Raw genomic sequence first — 19,488 nt, forward strand, 5'->3', positions numbered from 1 at the left:
CTGAGGAATGTACAGTAAGCAGTAAGCCTTGGCTTTGAACTCATGTCATGTGACAGAAGGATAAAAGAGATGACCGCAGATGAAAAACAATGGCCCAGCCCAGCAGGGATCCACACACTTGCTTACAGTATCATCATTTGCAATTCGATGAATAACTAGATGATTGTGATTCTGACAATGATTGTTTTTGTGTGATCTCGTGGTTTTGACAACAAAGAAGTCCAATTACTGCTAAATTGGGGCGTTGGGCTTTTAAAGTCATTCAAACTTGCGTTTTACCTTCAACAATGACGCGTGTGTCCATCCATTTTCCGATCCGCTTTATCCTCACATGGGTCGCTGTGGGTGCTGGAGCCAAATCCCGGCTGTCTTCGGGTAGTAGGCGGGGGACACCCTGAACCGGTTGCCAGCCAATCGCAGGGCACACAGAGACAAACAACCATCCGCGCTCACACTCACATCTAGGGACAATTTAGAGTGTTCATGTTACATGCATGTTTTTTGGAATGCGGGAGGATACCGGAGTACCCGGAGAAAACCCACGCAGGCCCGGGGAGAACATGCAAACTCCACACAGAAAGGTTGGAGCCGGGATTGACCCCACGACCTCTGCACTGTGAGGTCAACGCGCCAACCACGGGGGCACTATATATACATATATACATATATATATATAGAGAGAGAGAGATACACACCACACACTTGTTAATCTTTATTCTCGTCAAAGAGGCACATGTGGGCCTCTCCTAAGTGAATATCTCCATCTACTGGCCTAATCATGAAACGCACTTCAAATGAACAACACACATATTCCCAGAACCTTTACTTCTGTCATACGGCTTTATTGAATCATGCGATTATCATCTAATCAGCCATTACAACTGTATATCTGTCAAGGTGTAATAATACTAAAATAAAAAAAAAAGTTGGTACAGCTGACATCTTGCCAATCTCAAGAGCATTGTAAACAGTGATCACAGCTACATTCCGTCACATAAACACACACAATTAGGTTCCTTCAAGTGGAAATCCACCCTTATTTATGAGTTGATACCTTCATATAAAAAAGTTCAATTTAAAAATAATTAAGTAAAATAAAATAAGTCATTTGAAAAGAAATGTAAGTTATACATTGGCTATAATGTTCCGTGTGGGATTTGTACAAAGTGACAGATGCTAAGACTGCAAACATCACCAAGATTACAGGAACCATCGAAATAAAGCGTAAAGAATGTCTTCAATCTGTTGAATCGGAATACTGACTATTTTACAACAAATGGGAACAACACAGTCACAATGTGGAAAAGAACTTTCAGTCACATCCACTCTCACCCATTCTTGATAAACAAGAACAATTTTCCTCGTTGCTATGCTATCAGCGCAGAAACGTGGCACTACGCTATCTGCCCAAATTACAGACTTATCTCTTCAATATCGCCACGATAGCTTCATATTCATCATCATTCACTGCCCAAAGAAGACATTAAGGCACTTTGCTGTTGTTAGCAGCTGAGATACAATCTAACAAACACCTATTGTACATTAAAGAGCTGTAGCATGCCACAAGTGATTCACTGTACTGTTGGTTCTCTGCACGTATATGGCGATAAAAACATCACAATCATGCGCTCAGAGCTATTCATCTTTGGCCACAAAGCAGAAAACTTCCAACCCCCCCCCCCCCCCCCCCAAAAAAAACAAATAAAACATTTTAGAGGGAAATTTACTTGATTTCATGGAGTCGATATGACAGCAGGAATAAGGGCACTGCATTTATCGTAGAGGGAACGCATCAAGTGACGAGCTGAAGGAAAGGAACCTATTAATGCATAGTCTTGACAAGTGATAGTAAACTAAATTATAACTAATAGGTTTCTTATATCCGTCATAATTGAAGTCATTCAGGCATCAGGCGGAGGAAATGTGTTCATTGCATAACTACTAAATTGATATAATTCACGGATTCACATTCATTCTAAAAAGGCCATTGTTTGGAATTATAGTACCAGCATGAAACCAGTCAGAAGCATTCAGCAGTCACTAGAGTGATTGAAATGACAGTACATGGTTGTGTTTTAAAAAGACGTCCATTGCAGCCTGATCCATGTTTAGAAATGGTTCTCAGTGTATGCTTCACACAAGACCGTGGGTTGTGCCAACGCATCAGAGTTGAGCATTTTTCCTTTGCGAAAGTTTGCCTTATTGTACGATTTGTGTTACTGAAGTATCCTGTACAAGACATCCAATTGAAAATGCTCAGAGGAGAAATGAGTCAATGTGCTATAGTTCCTAACAGCACAGGTGTGCAGTGGAGCCTCAAACATAGATGCCCTCTGGGTTCAGGCCGGAGCTGAGGGGGCTTTTTAAGACTCGTAGATGACTGGACAAGGGTTGCAGGGACACGGGACGCTTCAGGGAGCCAGTTAGTGGAACCATATCTGAAAACAAAAACAGGAAATGAATACAAAAAGAGGGAAAATGAGTTTGAACATAATACACGTCCATTTTCATTTCATGACAACCCATTTTCGATAGAGATTGTCCTCAAAAGGTTCACGGGTGAGCTGAAGCGGAGCCCATCTGATTTCCTCTGAGAGCTGAGGTAAACCCAGAACTGGTCCCCAGCCACACACAGGGCACTTCTAGACAAACAACCTTTCAAGACAATTCCATGTCCTTTGTGCATGTAACACATGGTATTGGAATGTGGGCAGAACCTGCAGATGAAACACAGGCTGGCCGAGCAGAGAGTAGTGGGACCTCTTGTCTGTGAGGTGGACATGCAGTACTATTCAAATCTCCACCGTGTGCCCAGATGCCGAGGCAAAAATGCGAACTCACAGTCCCAGGAAAAAGCAAAACGAATAAATCAATGAATAAATGAATACGTTTTACCACCGGGGGGCAGTGCTGTGACACGAATAGGAATTTATGATCTGTTCTTAACATTTTAGACACATGCAGTTGTCAAAGAGGTTTATGAAAAAGGACTAAGACACTTATACATCCATTACATTTCTCATTAAAATCCCTGATTTTGGGTTAGAGTGTACCTCCGCCAGCCCAAATCGAGGTATTGATATTGTAAAGGTTGATAAATATCTGGCGTTCCCATCTTTGTGTTTGGTCTTGTATTCGCCAAAACAGCACACTTGTAATTCTCCAGGCTAATTTTAATGCAGAGCACCATCTTAGAAATGGATGTGACGTTCATTTATGGTTTTATGAAAACGAAAATCGACTGAATTCGATGAAGCAACTTTTTAAAACGCAGCCCCACATTGTTGAGACATCCACACGCTTTGCATTCCGCCCTAATAGCTTTTTCATAGACCAGAATCCTGTGCAAGCACGTACTGCCTGCGGCAGGGAATAGCAATCCAGGCTCGCCTTTTGATGATGTTACGGAGCCAAGAAGGAGCAAGAATGTCTCTATGCGTTGGATACTCTCCTATCTTAAAGTTGTTGTCTGCTTCCTGTCTGTTCCAGAACAGTGGTGTGAGTGATAAGCATGTCTGTCACCTCTATGATAGGCCAGTTACATACGATACAGAAAGAAAATAGGGCTGCTTTGGTACAGATTCTATAGTCCACTAATAAATTGGTGCATCAGAGGCCTAAGAGGATTTAGTCAGTCGTGTCTTTCAGACAGACCTTGCTGTAGCAAGTGTGCATTCACTCAGCAGTTGTGACTTGCTACATTAAGATAATACCGGTAATTACCGTAGATGTGTGGCGACATCGATGCGACAATTGCTTCCAATACAAAGAAGCAGGCAGTGAGTCTTGGGTATTACAACATCACACTCTGGCAGAGCCTGGCAGTGTTTAATCTCTGTTATGTCTCTGAGGTTGACCGAGTTAGGGAAGAAGAATAAATGGTGGGAGTGTGAAATGCTTGTGTGTCTGTCCTGTGATTGACTCGTGATGAATGCAGCACGTAGCCATAAATCAGGCCGGATACACTTTCGCTTCCTTTTGACCCTGAACAGGATAATTTGTAGATAATGATTGGATGTTTTCAATTATTACTAAGCAGTCTTCTTCCGATAAAATTGTGTAATTTCTCTAAACTAATGGAAACAAACCTTTATTTTGATAGTGATTGAATCCCCGTAATTCAGTGCTTCTTGTCTGTTTGTCAGCTCTTTTGGAGGACGGCAGAGCTGTGGTCCGACGGGCCCTCCCCAGAAAGTGCTGAGCATATGTGAAAGAGGCTCACGAGGGGAACAGAGGGTAAATGAAGGACTTGAAGTCAGCTCCTCCGGCTGTCGGCATGGAGACTACTGTAAGCGCTCCTAACTCTTTGTGCTGTTTAAATCGCTCGCACGGAGCACTATTCCAGCTAAGGCACCTTGTACTCTAATGTATGATGATACTATAATGCATGCTTCAGGTCAGACCCATTCAGATGGGTCAAATATAAGTGAGCCTCAATCACTTGACGACATGCCATTTCCACAAGGTCTGCTCTCTGACATTTAACTTAACAGTGGCAGGTATTACAAACACTAATACTGAAAGCTCTTATTGTTCAACGCGTGTGCTGATCATTTTATCCTTTACAGAAGTGGTCCCCAACCGTTTCTGCATCACGGACCGGTTGAGACAAGTACATGCTGTTCGCGGAGCGGCAACCTCCCCCCCCCCCATTGCTTTTCAGTTGCCCTTTTTAAAGCACTGCTACTGACAACAACGATAATTATAACATCCACCATTGAATTAACATTCATTCATTTCAAACAGTGTTACTCTGCTGCACAACAAATGTAGAATAAAATAACACAGTGAACTGCTACGAAATGGACCAAGTGGGAATAATAATGTAAACATAATCATTTTTTAGTTATGATCATATGCTATCGCTATTTGCAAGATTGCTGCTGTCATCCAGTGGCTGACGGCTTGTTATTAACGACTGAACTGCTAATGTTTACGTGGGGACAGGCTGTGCAAACTCCGCTCACATTTTTGCTACTTATTCAAATGATTCAGCAGGTTTGACTTTGACGACATTGCACGCACAACCGCTTCCTCCTCCACGTCGCTCTGGCAATACCGCCAGGGGAGTAACTTTTCTTGTCAAAATAGCTTCCTCTTCGGAAGTCATGGCTGCCCATCAGCTGCGCGTTTCAAAGTACGTTTCATCAATTTGTTACATTTACTTTCTGTTTATTGCTTCCTCTTTCTGGCGGATTCTGAACCAAGGTTAAAAGCAGGGCTCCGATTATCTAGAGTCGCGCACATTTCCCACGCCACATTTGATGGAGTAAATTTGCTCACAGCTCGCAGGGCTGTCTCTGTGCGGCTTGTCCCAAATGGGCCATGCCCGGTACCGGTCTGCGGACCGGTGGATGGGGACCATTGCTTTACAGAGCACAGATGGGTATATTTACCAATGTATATCAACAAATTAAGAGAGAAGACATTACCTATGACACGATTGCTGCTTCTACTTTCATCCTCTGCAGGTTCAGCCGGCAGTACTGTGACCTTGGTGCCAGTTTGCTTGATGAACTGCTGCAGGTTAACCTGCCTGAGCTCCTTGGTTAGCTGCTCCAGCTCATGCTGCATGTCCTTTAATGAAACAGTATATTATTCATCCATCCAGTTTCCGATCCGCTTTATCCTCATATAAATACACACTCACTGTTGTGAAAGTCATGTGACCCACAGTCGCATCAAATTACCTCAGACATTTTAATAGTTTATATATTTTATACAGTATGAATATACATATGTAGTGTGTGTGTGTGTGTGTGTGTGTGTGTGTGTGTGTGTATAAAATAATAATAACAATCAACCACAAACAACTTTAAGCTGTGCTACCGAGACATCCATCCATCCATCCATTTTCTGATCCGCCTTATCCTCACAAGGGTCGCGGGGGTTGCTGGAGACTATGCCAGGCGTCTTTGGGCAGTCGGTGGGGGACACCCTAACGGTTAAGGTGTCCCCCACCGACTGCCCAAAGACGGTAACCGGTAACCTGGTAACCGGTTACCAGCCAATCGCAGACAGTATACTATCATGAGGATATGTGAATTGGGGCGCGTGTTGAATACCTATTTTATAAGCGTAAAAAAAATAATCATTAAACCTGTTCTGCAATATAATATATTATAATATTAAAACAAAGTAATAACACAATTAAATACATTTTAAGGCATTTGATAGTTTGTGCGTCATGACATATTTATTTATGTCTTTATGTCTTCTTATGCAGTTCAATTTCGCTGTCCTTATTTTTAGCTGTGTGTGTTCAATGCACTGCATGTTTGCACTGTGGATGAGAGGAAAGAAATTTCATCTGTGCTGTATGTTGCACAGAGCATATTTGACAATAAAGCTGACTTGACTTGACCTAAAGCTGCAATCAATTCATTGTGCTGCCCGCCTTGGCCACTAGCAGGCAGTATAATGCAGATGCAAACGAAGACGGTAAATCTCTTTCAGGGGACACATTCAAAATCCATTTCGTCCCGATTCCCACGGGAAAAAACAACATTGGAAGCCGCAAACACTTTTTGACATCTGAAATGACGATGTTAGCCTGATATATAAGTAATTGTCTTCGTCTCACGTTTAGTTTGACAAAAAACTTAAACTGGAAGTGGCATTGAAGGTCTTGAAGCCTCTTATTTGATGAATTGTTCACTATTTGTCAAATTGCTGCTTATTGTGAGGTGAGGTGAGTTGAGTTGAGTTTACTGCCATCTGAACTTTGCTCTCCCAAGTCAAAGCAAAACAATTGGCCTCATATATTGAAAAAAAGTATGCCTGAAAAACACTTGCATGCCATTAATATCAATAAAACAATCAAATAAAAACAGCAAGTAGGATGGTAACTGAGCATCCTTTTCGTGCCGCATGAAAACGTAACCTTGCACCGATGTGGAAATTAGCTCATTGCGTGCCTTTCATGACCTTGAAAATCACAGGTGGATGAATCATTTACTTTGTCAGGCACACAGTATAATACTCACGGGCAGAATGACATTCATATATTTGTCTCACCTGTAGCTTCTTGCTGCTTTGTCCCAGTGACCTGTCCACATTTCTGCAGCTGCTCTCCATCTGGACAGCTTGTCTCTCTTGTGCTTTCAGTTCTGCTTTGACTAGGAGAACCTGAGCTCGAGCCTCTGCCTCATTGAGCCACTCGGTCTCCTGACGCTCTCTCTGCAGACGCATCTCCTCCAATCCAGTTTCTATGCCCTGATGGAACAGGAAACACTTCAAGTGAAGAACTCAAGACTTGAACATACCGTAAAAGTTACAAAGTGCCGTTGTTTCCTTCATTGGTTATTTGTTTGCTGTTCAAGTTCAACAAAACACACCTGCACCATTGCCAGCTTCTCGTCAATCTCCTTTTCGCATCCCTGCAGACGACCACGCAGCTCTTCCAGCCTTTCCTCCAGCTGCCTCTCACTCTCCAGCTCAATCTGTAGCTCAGTTGTCCAAAACTCCTCCTCCTCCATCTCCACCTCAGTTTTCTTCAGATGCTTCTCCAGTCTCAAAATCTCCTCTAACAGACCCCCACCCGAGTCCTCGCTACAGACTGGAGTTCGTCCTGCTCGCACGTCGGCCCAAGCTTTGAGCTCATCTTCATAAACCTCCAGTTTCTTCTCCAGCACACTAAGCGTTTCTCTCTGAATGCCCACCAGTCGAACCAGGTCCTCCATGCGACATGCCCACAGGCCCTGGGATGCACTCCCAGCGGCTCCTCCTGCATGCTGGAAAGTCCCAACATTTCCTAGATGAAGTCTCCTTTTAGCTTCAGCTTCACTTGTCCGCCCACCGCTCAGTATCTCCCTCAGACCTCGGGGCGCTCCTGTAAAAGTGAGGGACTTGCGCCGAGGCTCACGGCGACAGAGGGAGCGCTCATTGGGATGGTGAAGCTTTGCGAGTGGGGGGAGGCTCTGTCGGTGAAAGCCGCGTTCGGGCCCCCGCAGAGGGGGCCCTTCTGAAGGGGGCCGTTCAGTCAGGGAAGGGCCTGTGCGAAGCAAAATCAGCTGGACATCACCTGCATATTGACCCCAAGTATTAAGAGAGGCCACTGGGCTCTCATGAGGGGCTAGATGACGCTCTGTGTCCCGCCATTTTTCAACCAGAGTGTATCTTCCAGTCCGACCTGCCAGTAACACAATAGAGAGATGCTTTCAAGATATGCACAATAGAAAAGTGAGTTTCAAGATGTGCTTTCAAATTTTTGTCATCACCTGGACAAAATTTACGCTGGAAAATCAGCACTGCTCAACACCACATCACACAGCATTTGTGTTAAAAGAAAAGGAAAAGGCAGAGGAGGGGGCTCTGCTTTGTCAGCTTGGCAGGGGAGAAAAGGATGAGTCATACTTTCCCTCCTCCAACCCTGTATTTGTGGGAAGTGATGTCAATACAGTCTGCTCAAGCACTTCTATTCCTCACAGAGCCATATGGGGGTTGGGGGTAGTTTGTAAGAAATTGACAATAAGCAGGAACGTCATGTGAGGGTAGATCGACAAAGAAATGTGTTCTTGTTTCTTAGATGACAGATAATTGAGTGGATGAGTGTTTCATAATATACTTTTTCTGTACTTTCAATATACCTTTGTCTTTCATACTGAACGAAAGTAGTTAATTTTCTATGAATTGGTCTTGGGCAACAAAACCGTATTCGCCGTTGTCCGGTGCCAACATGTTATTCAGCGAAAAGTAATTTACTAACACTGGCCATTTCAGGGGCTACTGTGGCTACAGATTGTGAGACATCAACTAGTGATTAACAAAGAGAATGTTCTGGAAAATCTGAAACAAAATCACACAAGCATGATGAGAAAATTCTGATTTATTACAAAGCGTGCCTTACCTATCGCCTGAGCCAGAGCAATCACCACTTCCTGGCACGTTGTGGCTTCAGTAACCCCACACACGACCCTTTGAACTCCATCCACCCATACCTTGAGCTCCATTGTGGGTCAAAAGTGATGAGGCTTCCTGTGATATGTTGGATCCGACATTCTTGAAGACATCAGATGCGCAAGGGCAGCTGAAGCCTTTCTGGCTGCTTCTTGGGTGAGGGGGGGACACAAGAGGAAAAAGGAAACAGACAGTGAGGATGTGCTCAAGGATCCCTTCCCTTAAAGTTGGACTCAAACTGTTGTTATTTGGTACTGTTCGTCATCAGGCTACTAATAGTTGCTCATTGTGAAAATATTGAGTTCAATCATCTCTTTCAGTAGTCATGCCAAGACCATCTGGCCCTCAGAATTGTTTCGAACTTAAGAGGCACTGTACGTCGTGTCGACTGAGAAGCAGGAAAATAGTGCGACATTCCCAGGCCCAGATCCCGCCTTGGTCAGTAAAACTAGGAAGCCATGAAGACGGAGGAGGAAAATTAAGTGTGTGACATAACAGAGCAAATGACGCAGCATGAAATGTTTTGCTGCAAAACAGGAAGGGAGAGCCAGGGGGGGATCACAATGCAAGGAAGTGACAAAGGCTTTTGTTTTTGATGCAACTGTTCTTCCTAATTAATCTCTTCTGCTCATCACAACATGCACAAGCTTGGATGTGAGCAAGTACTGTACACCCAAAGGATGGTCACATTTTGGATCAATTGTACTCAAAGCAGTCTGCGGAATATCGGGCGAGGTGCAGGAAATTATATTTACATAGAGTTTTCATCGCCGCAGCTGGATGACGCGATCAGATAAACAGGATGCAAAACTCACAGCTGGCTCTGCTGGTTACTGGATTAAACGGAAATGACCGTCTTTTTCAAATACTGTACTGAGAGCCTGACACGCCTGGAGAAGGAGAAATAGCAATGACAGATAGGTTTCTCCAAAAACGTCCTCCAAATCTGGCGAAACTAGTAAACAGCACTGCTTCTGAGAGAGCAAAATCACATCCTAAAGATTAGCACAAGGATTGAGTCAAGCTCTTTTGTACAGGCTGCAACTGGCTTTTACTGATTTGTGTTACTGTATGTTGAAAGTAAGAAAAGAAACTGCAATCTGTAGTTTTACTGTTTGCACTTACGTCGACATTTAAAAATCAACTTTCAAGCTGTAGAATCACCAGTGGCGTTCCGTCAGGGCCAGCAAGGCCTTCTCTGCTGGCCTAAACATTAAAAAGTCAATTTAATAAATTTACTTTTCTGAGAATAACATAAATTGAATTTGTTATTTTATTTTCATAAATATGTCAACAAAATTATTCTCTGTATTCTTTACATATTATTTCCACTTAGTCGAGTGGCTTTCAATGTTATTTTAAATAACATTGAAAGCCACTCAATAAATAACTTATTTATTATGGTAGAGTTCTTAACCAATCATATTTCAGATAGCTTGTGTTGCCAGGTAAACTAAACTCGCTCGGGGCCTTCAGATTAAACAGAGCAGGCCCCTGTGCGCTGTAAATGCACGGGCATAGTCAGGTTGCAATAGCCAATCAGATCACGAGTCTGCGTACCAGGGCCTGCTAGAAGGGCTTACGTCGACACTGGACGTGCACGTTCGGTGATTGGATTAGCGCCTGCTAGAGAGAGCTGTTGATGCATTTTGACCCAAAATGGCCGAAGGAGAAGACGTTGATCTGGTTGCAGGACTACTTTCCACACAATTTTCAAGACGGACCTTCCACTGGATTTACCAATTTAAGTTGTTTTACCAAGGCAGCAAGGAAACATCAGAGCACGGCTGGGCACTTACAAGCTACGGTGCATTTGAAAACGTTTGGGGACACTCGCGTAGATCTGCAGCTCAGTGAACAGGCACTACATTGGTGAGTAAATGAATTTTATTTTACATTTCTTCTTGTTATTTTATTTCGTTAGTATTAATGGTCACGAAATAAAATGACAAAGATACAAAATTGTATCAAATAAATCAGCTCACCTGCAATTTATAATGGCGCATTGTAGTCAGCTTCGTGCACTAAAATTCGTTCAATCTCAGCTGCTCAACATTTTCAGTTATTTGCTGTTGTATAGCCTATTCTCAAAATGCAAATGATGTGTGAATTTTATTTTCAAAGAATAGTTTGTTTTGTTATTGTTTGGTTGGTGTCTTATATGAAACTGCGACATTGCGCAATTTATTGGACAGACTTGTTTAAGATCACACAGTGTAATTTGGGTGGCATTTTATTTAGTATTTTTTAAATCTTTTGTTTTTTGACAATATCTGTAAATTTAGTTTCCTGCTCTTAATTGTGAATGCATACTTGATGGTTTTAAATGCTCCTGAAATTAAGTGCTGCCTGACGAGCCTATATTGTGTTCATGTATGTGACGTCACTGAAGGCCTAAGGTTGAAATGCACGGCCAGCCACTGAGAATCAAGAATCATTCTCAATGGAATCAACCCTTTATGTCTGCAGATTCCTACAGGGATGAATCAGAGTCATTGTTTCTTTTATTTATTTTTAAAGAATAAACACTATTTGACCCCATTACATTGAGCTATACTCAGCTTGCTCCTCTCGCTCTTTTTTTTAATCTAATACAGGTAAGTATTCTCTAGTAAGGAATCATATTTGCGTTGTCTAATCTTTCCTTATAACAGAATTTCCTTATGTGGGAACCGACTATGGTACATGTCCTTTATGAACATGCAAGTATGTGAACAAAATACATGTGTAACAACACAAGCAATAAAATGCAAAAATAGATGGTTCAAAAACTGTTTATAACACAAAAACTGCAGCATACAGTACAGGTATATGAACAAAATACAGTCGCACAAATTTAGGACTATTTGCTACAAAATGAGACTAGTAACAGACCTGGTAGTTTTTCTTTCCGCCCACTCACTGTCTCTAACTTTACCTCTCCTCGATCACACAAGACATCGTTGCTCAGCCGATGTCGTGCAACGGACTTTTGAAGCAAGCCACGGGACACTTCGAAGTCCTCTACGCCCATAGCGCGATGGAACTCGCCTTCTCTCTAATTAGCGGTCCAGTTAGCGGAAGGTTTTTAGCATGATAACAGGTAAAGCATTCCAGGAAACGTTCGTTTACTCGACTGTCTGTCGAGCCACAAGCAATTTACTCTGAGCAGCGAGTCGGATGCATTCCACTCTCTTGTCCACGGTCATTGCCATGATCTACAGGACGTAAATGTAATATGTAAATGAATGAAATAGAAAACCCCCCGCATGCCAATAGAGTCACTTACATGTCGCCGTTTTGGATCCAATGAAAGTGAATAGCGGTGCGGACACAGTTATTCCGTGGTATCGAGTGGGACTTGCTTGAATTTGCACTACTGCGGGCTTCAGTATGGCTTCCGGGTTCCGGGTACTAGAACGTCCGTTGTTATGAATCGTTCGTTAATGTAATATCGTCGTCGAAATTTCAATGCATAGGTTTTTATTCCAGGTGAAGGAATTTCCCTTTGACAGAAGTCCGTAGGTGGGAATACTTCGTAATATACCCATTTTGTACTTTAGTCTATTAATGCTCATATACGGATTTAAAAAAAAGTTATTTTATTCATCGGCTATGCAGTACTTGAGGGGTTTTTTTTCCACTCAATTCTTACTCTTACTCAAGTAATTATTTGGAGAAACACTTTTTTTTTTTATTCTTGAGTCAAATTATTTAAGCGTAACATGACCCTTACTTGAATACAGATTTTGGGCACACTACCCACCTCCGCGTATAACTATATAACTAATCTTTCAGAAACTTATCAACACAAACACAGACGCTCAACAACTGATGGAAAATATTAAAAGCTTTATAACAACGCCTGCGTCACACGAAGGTCAGTTTCAAACATAATGTGACGCATGAAACACTCATCTAGCGTGAGGGACTCCCCGTCAACGACGTTGTACTCTGAGAGAATTAAAGGCTCCATAAAGCTATACCAGTGTCACAAATGGCCCCCTTGTTCAACTACCCTTTGTCAATTACCCGACCAACATCAGGACACACACATAGATAGCCAGATAGCTAGATAGACAGACAGACGCACACATACAAACACCATCATTATCAATACAAGTATAAATGTGTAAAATATTGCATACATTTACAGTATTTCCAACCGTCTTTTGTCTGAATTCAATATCATGTCTTGGTAGCAAAGTTTTTTGTGGGTTATTGTTATTACAATGTTTTTTTACACACACACACACACACACACACACATGCACACACACACACACACTACATATATGTATATACATATAAAATATATAAAATATTTTATGAAGATGTCTGAACTAATTTGATGCAACTATGGGTGACATGATTTACACAACAGTGAGTGTGTATCTATGTAAGACCATTTTATTCTATGGTGAGGCTTTGATCATTTTACACTGGCTGAATTCTGTTTTTGTCCGGAATTTACACTTCAAATAGATCAGGCATAAAAGAGCGGAGGGATGCAGGGAACAGCAAAAAGGTCACATTCAGTATTTTTCCTTCAGGCGTCTAAAACACTGGAACAGCTTTATGAACCTCTTTCCCATTAAGGCCTTGATGCAAAGTAGCCTTCAGGGATTAGAATTGGGAGGGAAGGAGTGAAGACAAAAAAACAAAAATAAACAGAAATAAAAATGATTGCCATGTTCACAGATTAAATGAGACGGGTTTAGGCAACACAGCAAAACCCAGCTAAATGTTTTTCTCAAATTTCTGTAACCCTAAAAATTAAACTCAGGTGATTTACAATCAGTGACATGCATGAGCATTTAAACACTCCCTTAGATACAGACACATGAAATTTAGATTCATAACCATCACGGAAAACCTGACAATCAGAGCAGAGCCCTGCAGGGCAGAGAGCCATCTTAAACTCTGCACGCTCCACTCCTCTAGCTTTTCCAAGCCACACTCTGGGGAGATGCCCACTCGCTGATTTGTGCAGCTCATCCAAGCCAGAGAAGCATTTCATGAGATTGAATAGGACTTAAAATCCTTTGATACGATCAGCCACAGCAAACATGTAAACCCTCGTGAGCAAATGTTCTGTTGACTCAAGAAGAATTCCCCTGAGAGCAGAGAGGTGTGTGTTGTCTTTGTGCCAGTGCCGAACCTCAAGGTCGAGTTGGCTAGAGAAATGCCGATTTCTGTAAACAACAAACCATATGCTGGGGTGGACGTTTCATAGTGTCTTACATGATGCTGAAACTCACAGCAAGGAGAAACGCTGAAGAAGACTTGAGTGCAAAAGCTTAATACTTGCACCGCCTCTTCTAGGGATTTACAGAAAATAAAGCAATCACAAAATGACCCGGCAAGTGTACAGTTAAAATGACTGCCGCTCTATCACTGAGGTACCACATTTTCACAACCAAACGGCACACCGTATTAAGAGGTGCAGTGTCAGTTACGGGTGCTATTTCTGTATTAAACACAGACACTGCATTAGTGGACGCAGGCATGGTAAAATGTATGCTAGCTTAAAAAATATGGTAGCATGCCCGCACACGAGCGTATGTTTTTAACTCATTCACTCCCAAAGACGTTTTTAAACGTCTTTTCAGACTTGGTCCAGAATTGGCTGGTACTGAATGAGTTAAAAAGGCAGAGGGAGCAAAACTGAGCTTAGTTGTACTTTACTGAAGTATTCAACAATGTTCTCACTTTATTTTTTCTATCAATCCTCATCCACAAATCCATCAAAGTCCTCATCTTCTGTATCCGGGCAAGTTCTCCATTAAACACGCCAGGTTCCCTGTTGTCATTGTCAGAGTCAGTCTCGTTGCCGTGCAGCTTCTCTGAAATGATGCCGGCTTTTGCGAAAGCTTGAACAACAGCGCAAGAGGACACGTTATCCAAAGCGTCCACAATCCATTCACAAATTGTGGCGTAACTCGCCCAACGCTGCCTCCCAGTCTTAGAATGTGTGTGGGCTGGATGTATTTGTCGGCAATCTTTTTGCTGTATTTCAAAATGTAAAGTATGCTTGTCCCTCATCACTTGCCGCCAACCAAGCGGGTAAACTAGGGATTTGTTGAGAGAACCGTCGGTCATGGAAGCCAAGTGAGGCAGGCTATATGCCATATACACTTATATACAGCGACTGGGGTCGTGCCTTTCGCGTCCTCTTCCACGCCCAGCCTTCTCCCTTCAACGTTCGCATGCTGTCCTCAGTTACGTCCGCCTTTCCTCCATATAACAAGCGTGTTGCCACAAGATCACTCAGTCAAGCAGGCCCCTCATCGCAGTCAGACATTAGCATTCCCAAATTTTGGAACTTGGTGCATACACACGCATTCCTAGGCACTCCATCCATTTTGGAGAAAATTTAAGACTTCCAAGTGAACTCTATCGTCGTGAAAATACGATATCATCAATTGAACAAAACAACCGGGAGTGAGAATAATTTGGTATGAAGGCTGTGTTGCCCTCACAAAAGAGTTCTGCAGCTCATTGAAGAGCTAAATACAGTCTTGGTTCGGTTTGACTTTGAGAGGGTTATTATGGTTAATTGGAATGTTTGTGGAGCACTTCTGACACACCGAAGAGTACGTCATACAGCTGAACGTTTTAAACAATGGGCCGTTTCTTCCATGCTTGTAGGCGTGTTTCAATGCTAAAGCTTTCAATCCATTTGCACTTCCTGTGGTGCAAGTGTGGTTTACACTTTATAGTCAGAAACAGTTCCTCTGTGAGTTGGTGAAAAAAAAGAAAAATGTAGTTCAATATCCACGCTGTCGTCAAAAGTTCCAAGCGAGAGGAATCTGAACAGGGTAGGGTCACGTGGATTGTTATGCTTTGCAGTCACTGGTATTGATGCATTAGAAGCAGACTGGATTTTATTAATTGGAAGCAAGTTTATTATTTCACTGCCGAAAGAGGCTGTCAGAAAAAAAAGCATATCCTCTCCGGGGAAACTTTTGAACAGAAACTTTTATTTTTAACCTGCAGCACAGATTGGTGGAAACTTGAAGGAGTGAAGTTCGCCAGTCTTGTGGAGTCATTAAAGGATGTCTGCATACCAAGAACTTCACAAACTTCAGAATGGCTGTCGTGACCCACTGAATAGCCACTTGGCAGCACTGAAGCGTCCACTGTCGAAATGCTCAAATTTCTGAAGAATAAGTAGTTTGCAGTTAATTCATTTTGTGAAATGAAAATGCAGCAGCACTTTCTGTTTCGCTTTCCATTTGCGGTTCCCCACTTTCTTTCATATTCATACAGAAATGTATCAAATTGAATCGGAATCAACATGGACTTGCATTTGCGAACCACTGACAACCACAATCACTGCGCTCAAAGGGCAAGGCTCTTATTTTGCGAACAAGATAAGAACAGTGCTCCTCTCCAAAGATGCCACCAGAGAATTAGAATGTCCCATTCAAATAGTAAACAATGGAGCGCATGGCAAAGACTGTAACCAAAAACGGGCCTTGATCTTAAAAGAGTCAGCGCTGATAACATCCCGAGTATACATTCCTAGCCTGTGAGAATGCAACAGCGCATGACCAAAAGATAAGGATGCCATGGGAAACTATTCCCTGTTTACTTGATGCTTAGGTGGCAGTCAGTAGCTATGGCGAGGATGGGCAACTGACGGGTCGCGGCTTGCATTGGCAACCACACTCTGAGTAACCCTTTCATGAGTTTGAGAAAAAAAAAGGAAAAAAAAACTGTTTTTTTTGAGGGGAAATTAGAAATGTTTCCTCTCCTACATTTCCAAAAAAAAAAAAATCCAGTGTATTTCCATGGCCGTCAATAACACGTGGATATTTACTATTTTTTGGGATCAATTAATAACGAAGACGGTAGAAACGCTTAAGGTTCCTCTCTCACTGTTGGCGTTAATATGAGAGCAAATGGTTGTGTATCTCTGTCCGTGTGCCCACAATCTACTGCCGACTAGTGTAGTCTGCCTTTCGCCTGAAGTCAGCTGGGTTCGGCTCCAGCTCCCTGAACAGAGTAAGCGGTGCAGAAAAGGGATGGATTGCTGTAACGGTGGTCTCTACATGCATCGGCCAAATGAGCAATAAGTATGATTTGATAAGCATTATATTTGTTTTAAACCATATTTAAACTAGATTTTGTTCCAATATTTAAATTTTGGTCTCCGAGTGTAAACCCCTAAATGTCCCTCTGCCTCTCGAGTTGGCTGGTATTAACAACTATTAGGCCCTGAAGCAGCCTCCTCCACTTAAGATGTCAACGCTGGCAGCGACTCGAACATCTGGATGGCACATTTGGGCGGGCAATAATGCTGCTTTTGTTTCCATGCCATATGCTTGCTGGCCAGCTTTGAAGAGGCAGCAGGGACACAGCAGGGCAGTGGGAGGCTCCTCGACAGGCAGGCTTTAAATGTTACAGGACTGTAGTTTGTAAATTCCAGAGGTGTCAGGTAACGTAGTAAAAATATTTCATTACCTTAAGTAGAAATTTGGGGTGTCTATACTTTAGTGGGGTAGTTGGTTTTCCACGTACTTTGTACTTCTACTCTTCACATTTTTACACAAATATCTGTGCTTTCTACTCCTGACACACAACAAAAGCCTCGTTACTATTTCATTTTGGGAGTGCGTTCATTCCAGTTGTTGTTCAAAACACCAATCCAAATAAATCATGCTACGATATATGGAATGACTTGTGATTGGATGAGAAGTACGAACATTGTAACATTGATTATAACAAACATAACATTCCGATTGGCAATTGTTTTGTACGCAGCACATGGCACCTCCACGTGATGCACATCAACAAATCTGTGATAACTCACGACAGTCAAACTAGTGCAGACGTCTAGCACTGCCGGTAAGCTACCAATAAAGGTTAGTGATGACACAGTTTTCAAGTTGGAGTTTTGTACCGTCACAATACTGAACTCCTGGGAGCCATCATATGGATTCATCTGATTATTATTGCTCGAATGCAAGCTTCACCGGAAAATCATGTTTAGACTATCAAGACACATGGAATAAAAAAATTGATATCTATCTGCTCAATACATCTTTTCATCCTTGCCCTACTTATAACTTTTATCTTTTAATTAAGTTTACGTGGTAATATCTATACTGCTACCTCATCCATGAACGTCAGTACTTTTGACAACACTGTTGAATTGAAATTTTATACACATTTTCCCAGCGGGCACGTCACATCAATTTGACATCACTTTGATGTTGCAGATTGTATTTTGATGTCACCATGACGCTGAATTGACATCAGATGCCTACAGGGCTGTACGTAAGTACAGTTATGAACCTGATGAACAAATGGCAAGACCAATACTCCATATAGGGTTCTGCTACTTCTGTTTCTTCTTTTTCGTGCGAGATGAAGTGATTGTCTTCTCATGCGCAAGCATGGGTGGAAAGAAATAAAGCAACACCCAGCAACCAAGACTAAGATAGTTTCTTGAAAAGACATGAAACTCATCACCCACTAACCAAGCCATTTAACGGAATTCGCTTGATGTTATGTGCGGTAAAGTTGAAATAGTTGCGAACTTGCTTCAAAGCCTTAACAATATTCCATTATTGTTGGCCAAAGGCAGGAGAAACTACCAGGGAAAGCCTTAATCAACACAACAGTAGTAGACAATAATTCCACTCTGATTAGCGCCATGTACTGCTCTTACCTTTCTGGCGCAAAGAGGACTCGGCTCACTGCTGCTTTTGCGAAGTGAACTTTGCAGATGAAACATTCGGAGAGGCAAGGATAACGCCAATTGTGTCCTTCTTCACCATAGCCCCCGAACGACTTGCGACAAAGTGCTGTTGGTCGTTTCGGCGAAAAAAAACCCGACGAGGACGTTCGAGCTCCCTGCCACCAAAGTTTGACTCGGTACACTTGGAGGTGTGCTGGTGTTTTGCTCTCTCGCCAGTGAACTGCGGGGGAAAAATAAGCCCCTCTCCTTACGCTTGTCTCCTCTCTCCTCCAGCAGGCGCACACATCGCATTGGAAGTGGGGCACCGCAAGGCATTGTGGACCGTTTAAAGGGAGAGGCCACCCTGAGCCACAATTCCCGCATCCAGGACCAGGACATCTGGTCACGGGGAGGCGTCCTGAACATCCACACGTACTGACCTTCAAGTCAGCTCACCTCACCTAAAGACACGTTGCCTAAAAACCTTTGGGGAAACGGTACCCCCCTCCCTCCTTTTGCTTCCCCATTATTTTCTGCAACCCAACATACCGCCCCTTCTGGAAAAAAAAACACTCTCCACCGCGAGGAAATATACAGTACATCAATTTACAACAAAGAATGCCTAACAATATGGAAGTGCATCAATTTGCCACCAATCCAAATAAATAAATACACAAACAAATAAAAGGGGGCACCACTGCCAAATACTGTAGTGTTTTATTTTTTATTTTATACTTTGTTCTTGTAGGGAGAAAAAAAGCATCTTACGCAGGTCACGTCCATCCTGTCATTACACTGCTGTTCCCCTTGGAGGCCCAGCGCCTGCCCCACTATTTGAGAAAGACTACCCAAAGGTAGGCAGGTCGGTGAGCGACTGGCTAGCACCTCCGCCTCACAGTGCAGAGGTCTACGGTTCGAATCTG

The 19,488-nt window shown here is 42.6% G+C and overlaps 1 protein-coding gene across 2 annotated transcripts; it reads right to left on the bottom strand.

Moving 5' to 3' along the window:
• Positions 1-821: 821 nt before the first annotated feature.
• On the bottom strand, positions 822-18,990 carry rassf8a (Ras association domain family member 8a). 2 transcript variants are annotated; one of them, XM_086109780.1, is made up of 6 exons: positions 18,557-18,990; positions 8,849-9,046; positions 7,338-8,131; positions 7,018-7,215; positions 5,433-5,577; positions 822-2,438 (listed from the first exon to the last, which is right to left on the bottom strand). In XM_086109780.1, exons 2-6 carry the CDS (start codon positions 8,949-8,951, stop codon positions 2,317-2,319), a joined length of 1,362 nt encoding a protein of 453 aa, XP_085965906.1. In that variant the 5' UTR covers positions 8,952-9,046; positions 18,557-18,990; the 3' UTR covers positions 822-2,316. The 2 variants fall into 2 exon arrangements, with proteins under 2 accessions (XP_085965906.1, XP_085965905.1); XM_086109779.1 differs by having other exon boundaries at positions 8,849-9,049.
• Positions 18,991-19,488: the final 498 nt, after the last annotated feature.

Source organism: Hippocampus guttulatus, chromosome 4, assembly GCF_054856545.1.
Source record: "Hippocampus guttulatus isolate MCC_2025c chromosome 4, RoL_Hgut_1.0, whole genome shotgun sequence".
Lineage (NCBI taxonomy): Eukaryota > Metazoa > Chordata > Actinopteri > Syngnathiformes > Syngnathidae > Hippocampus > Hippocampus guttulatus.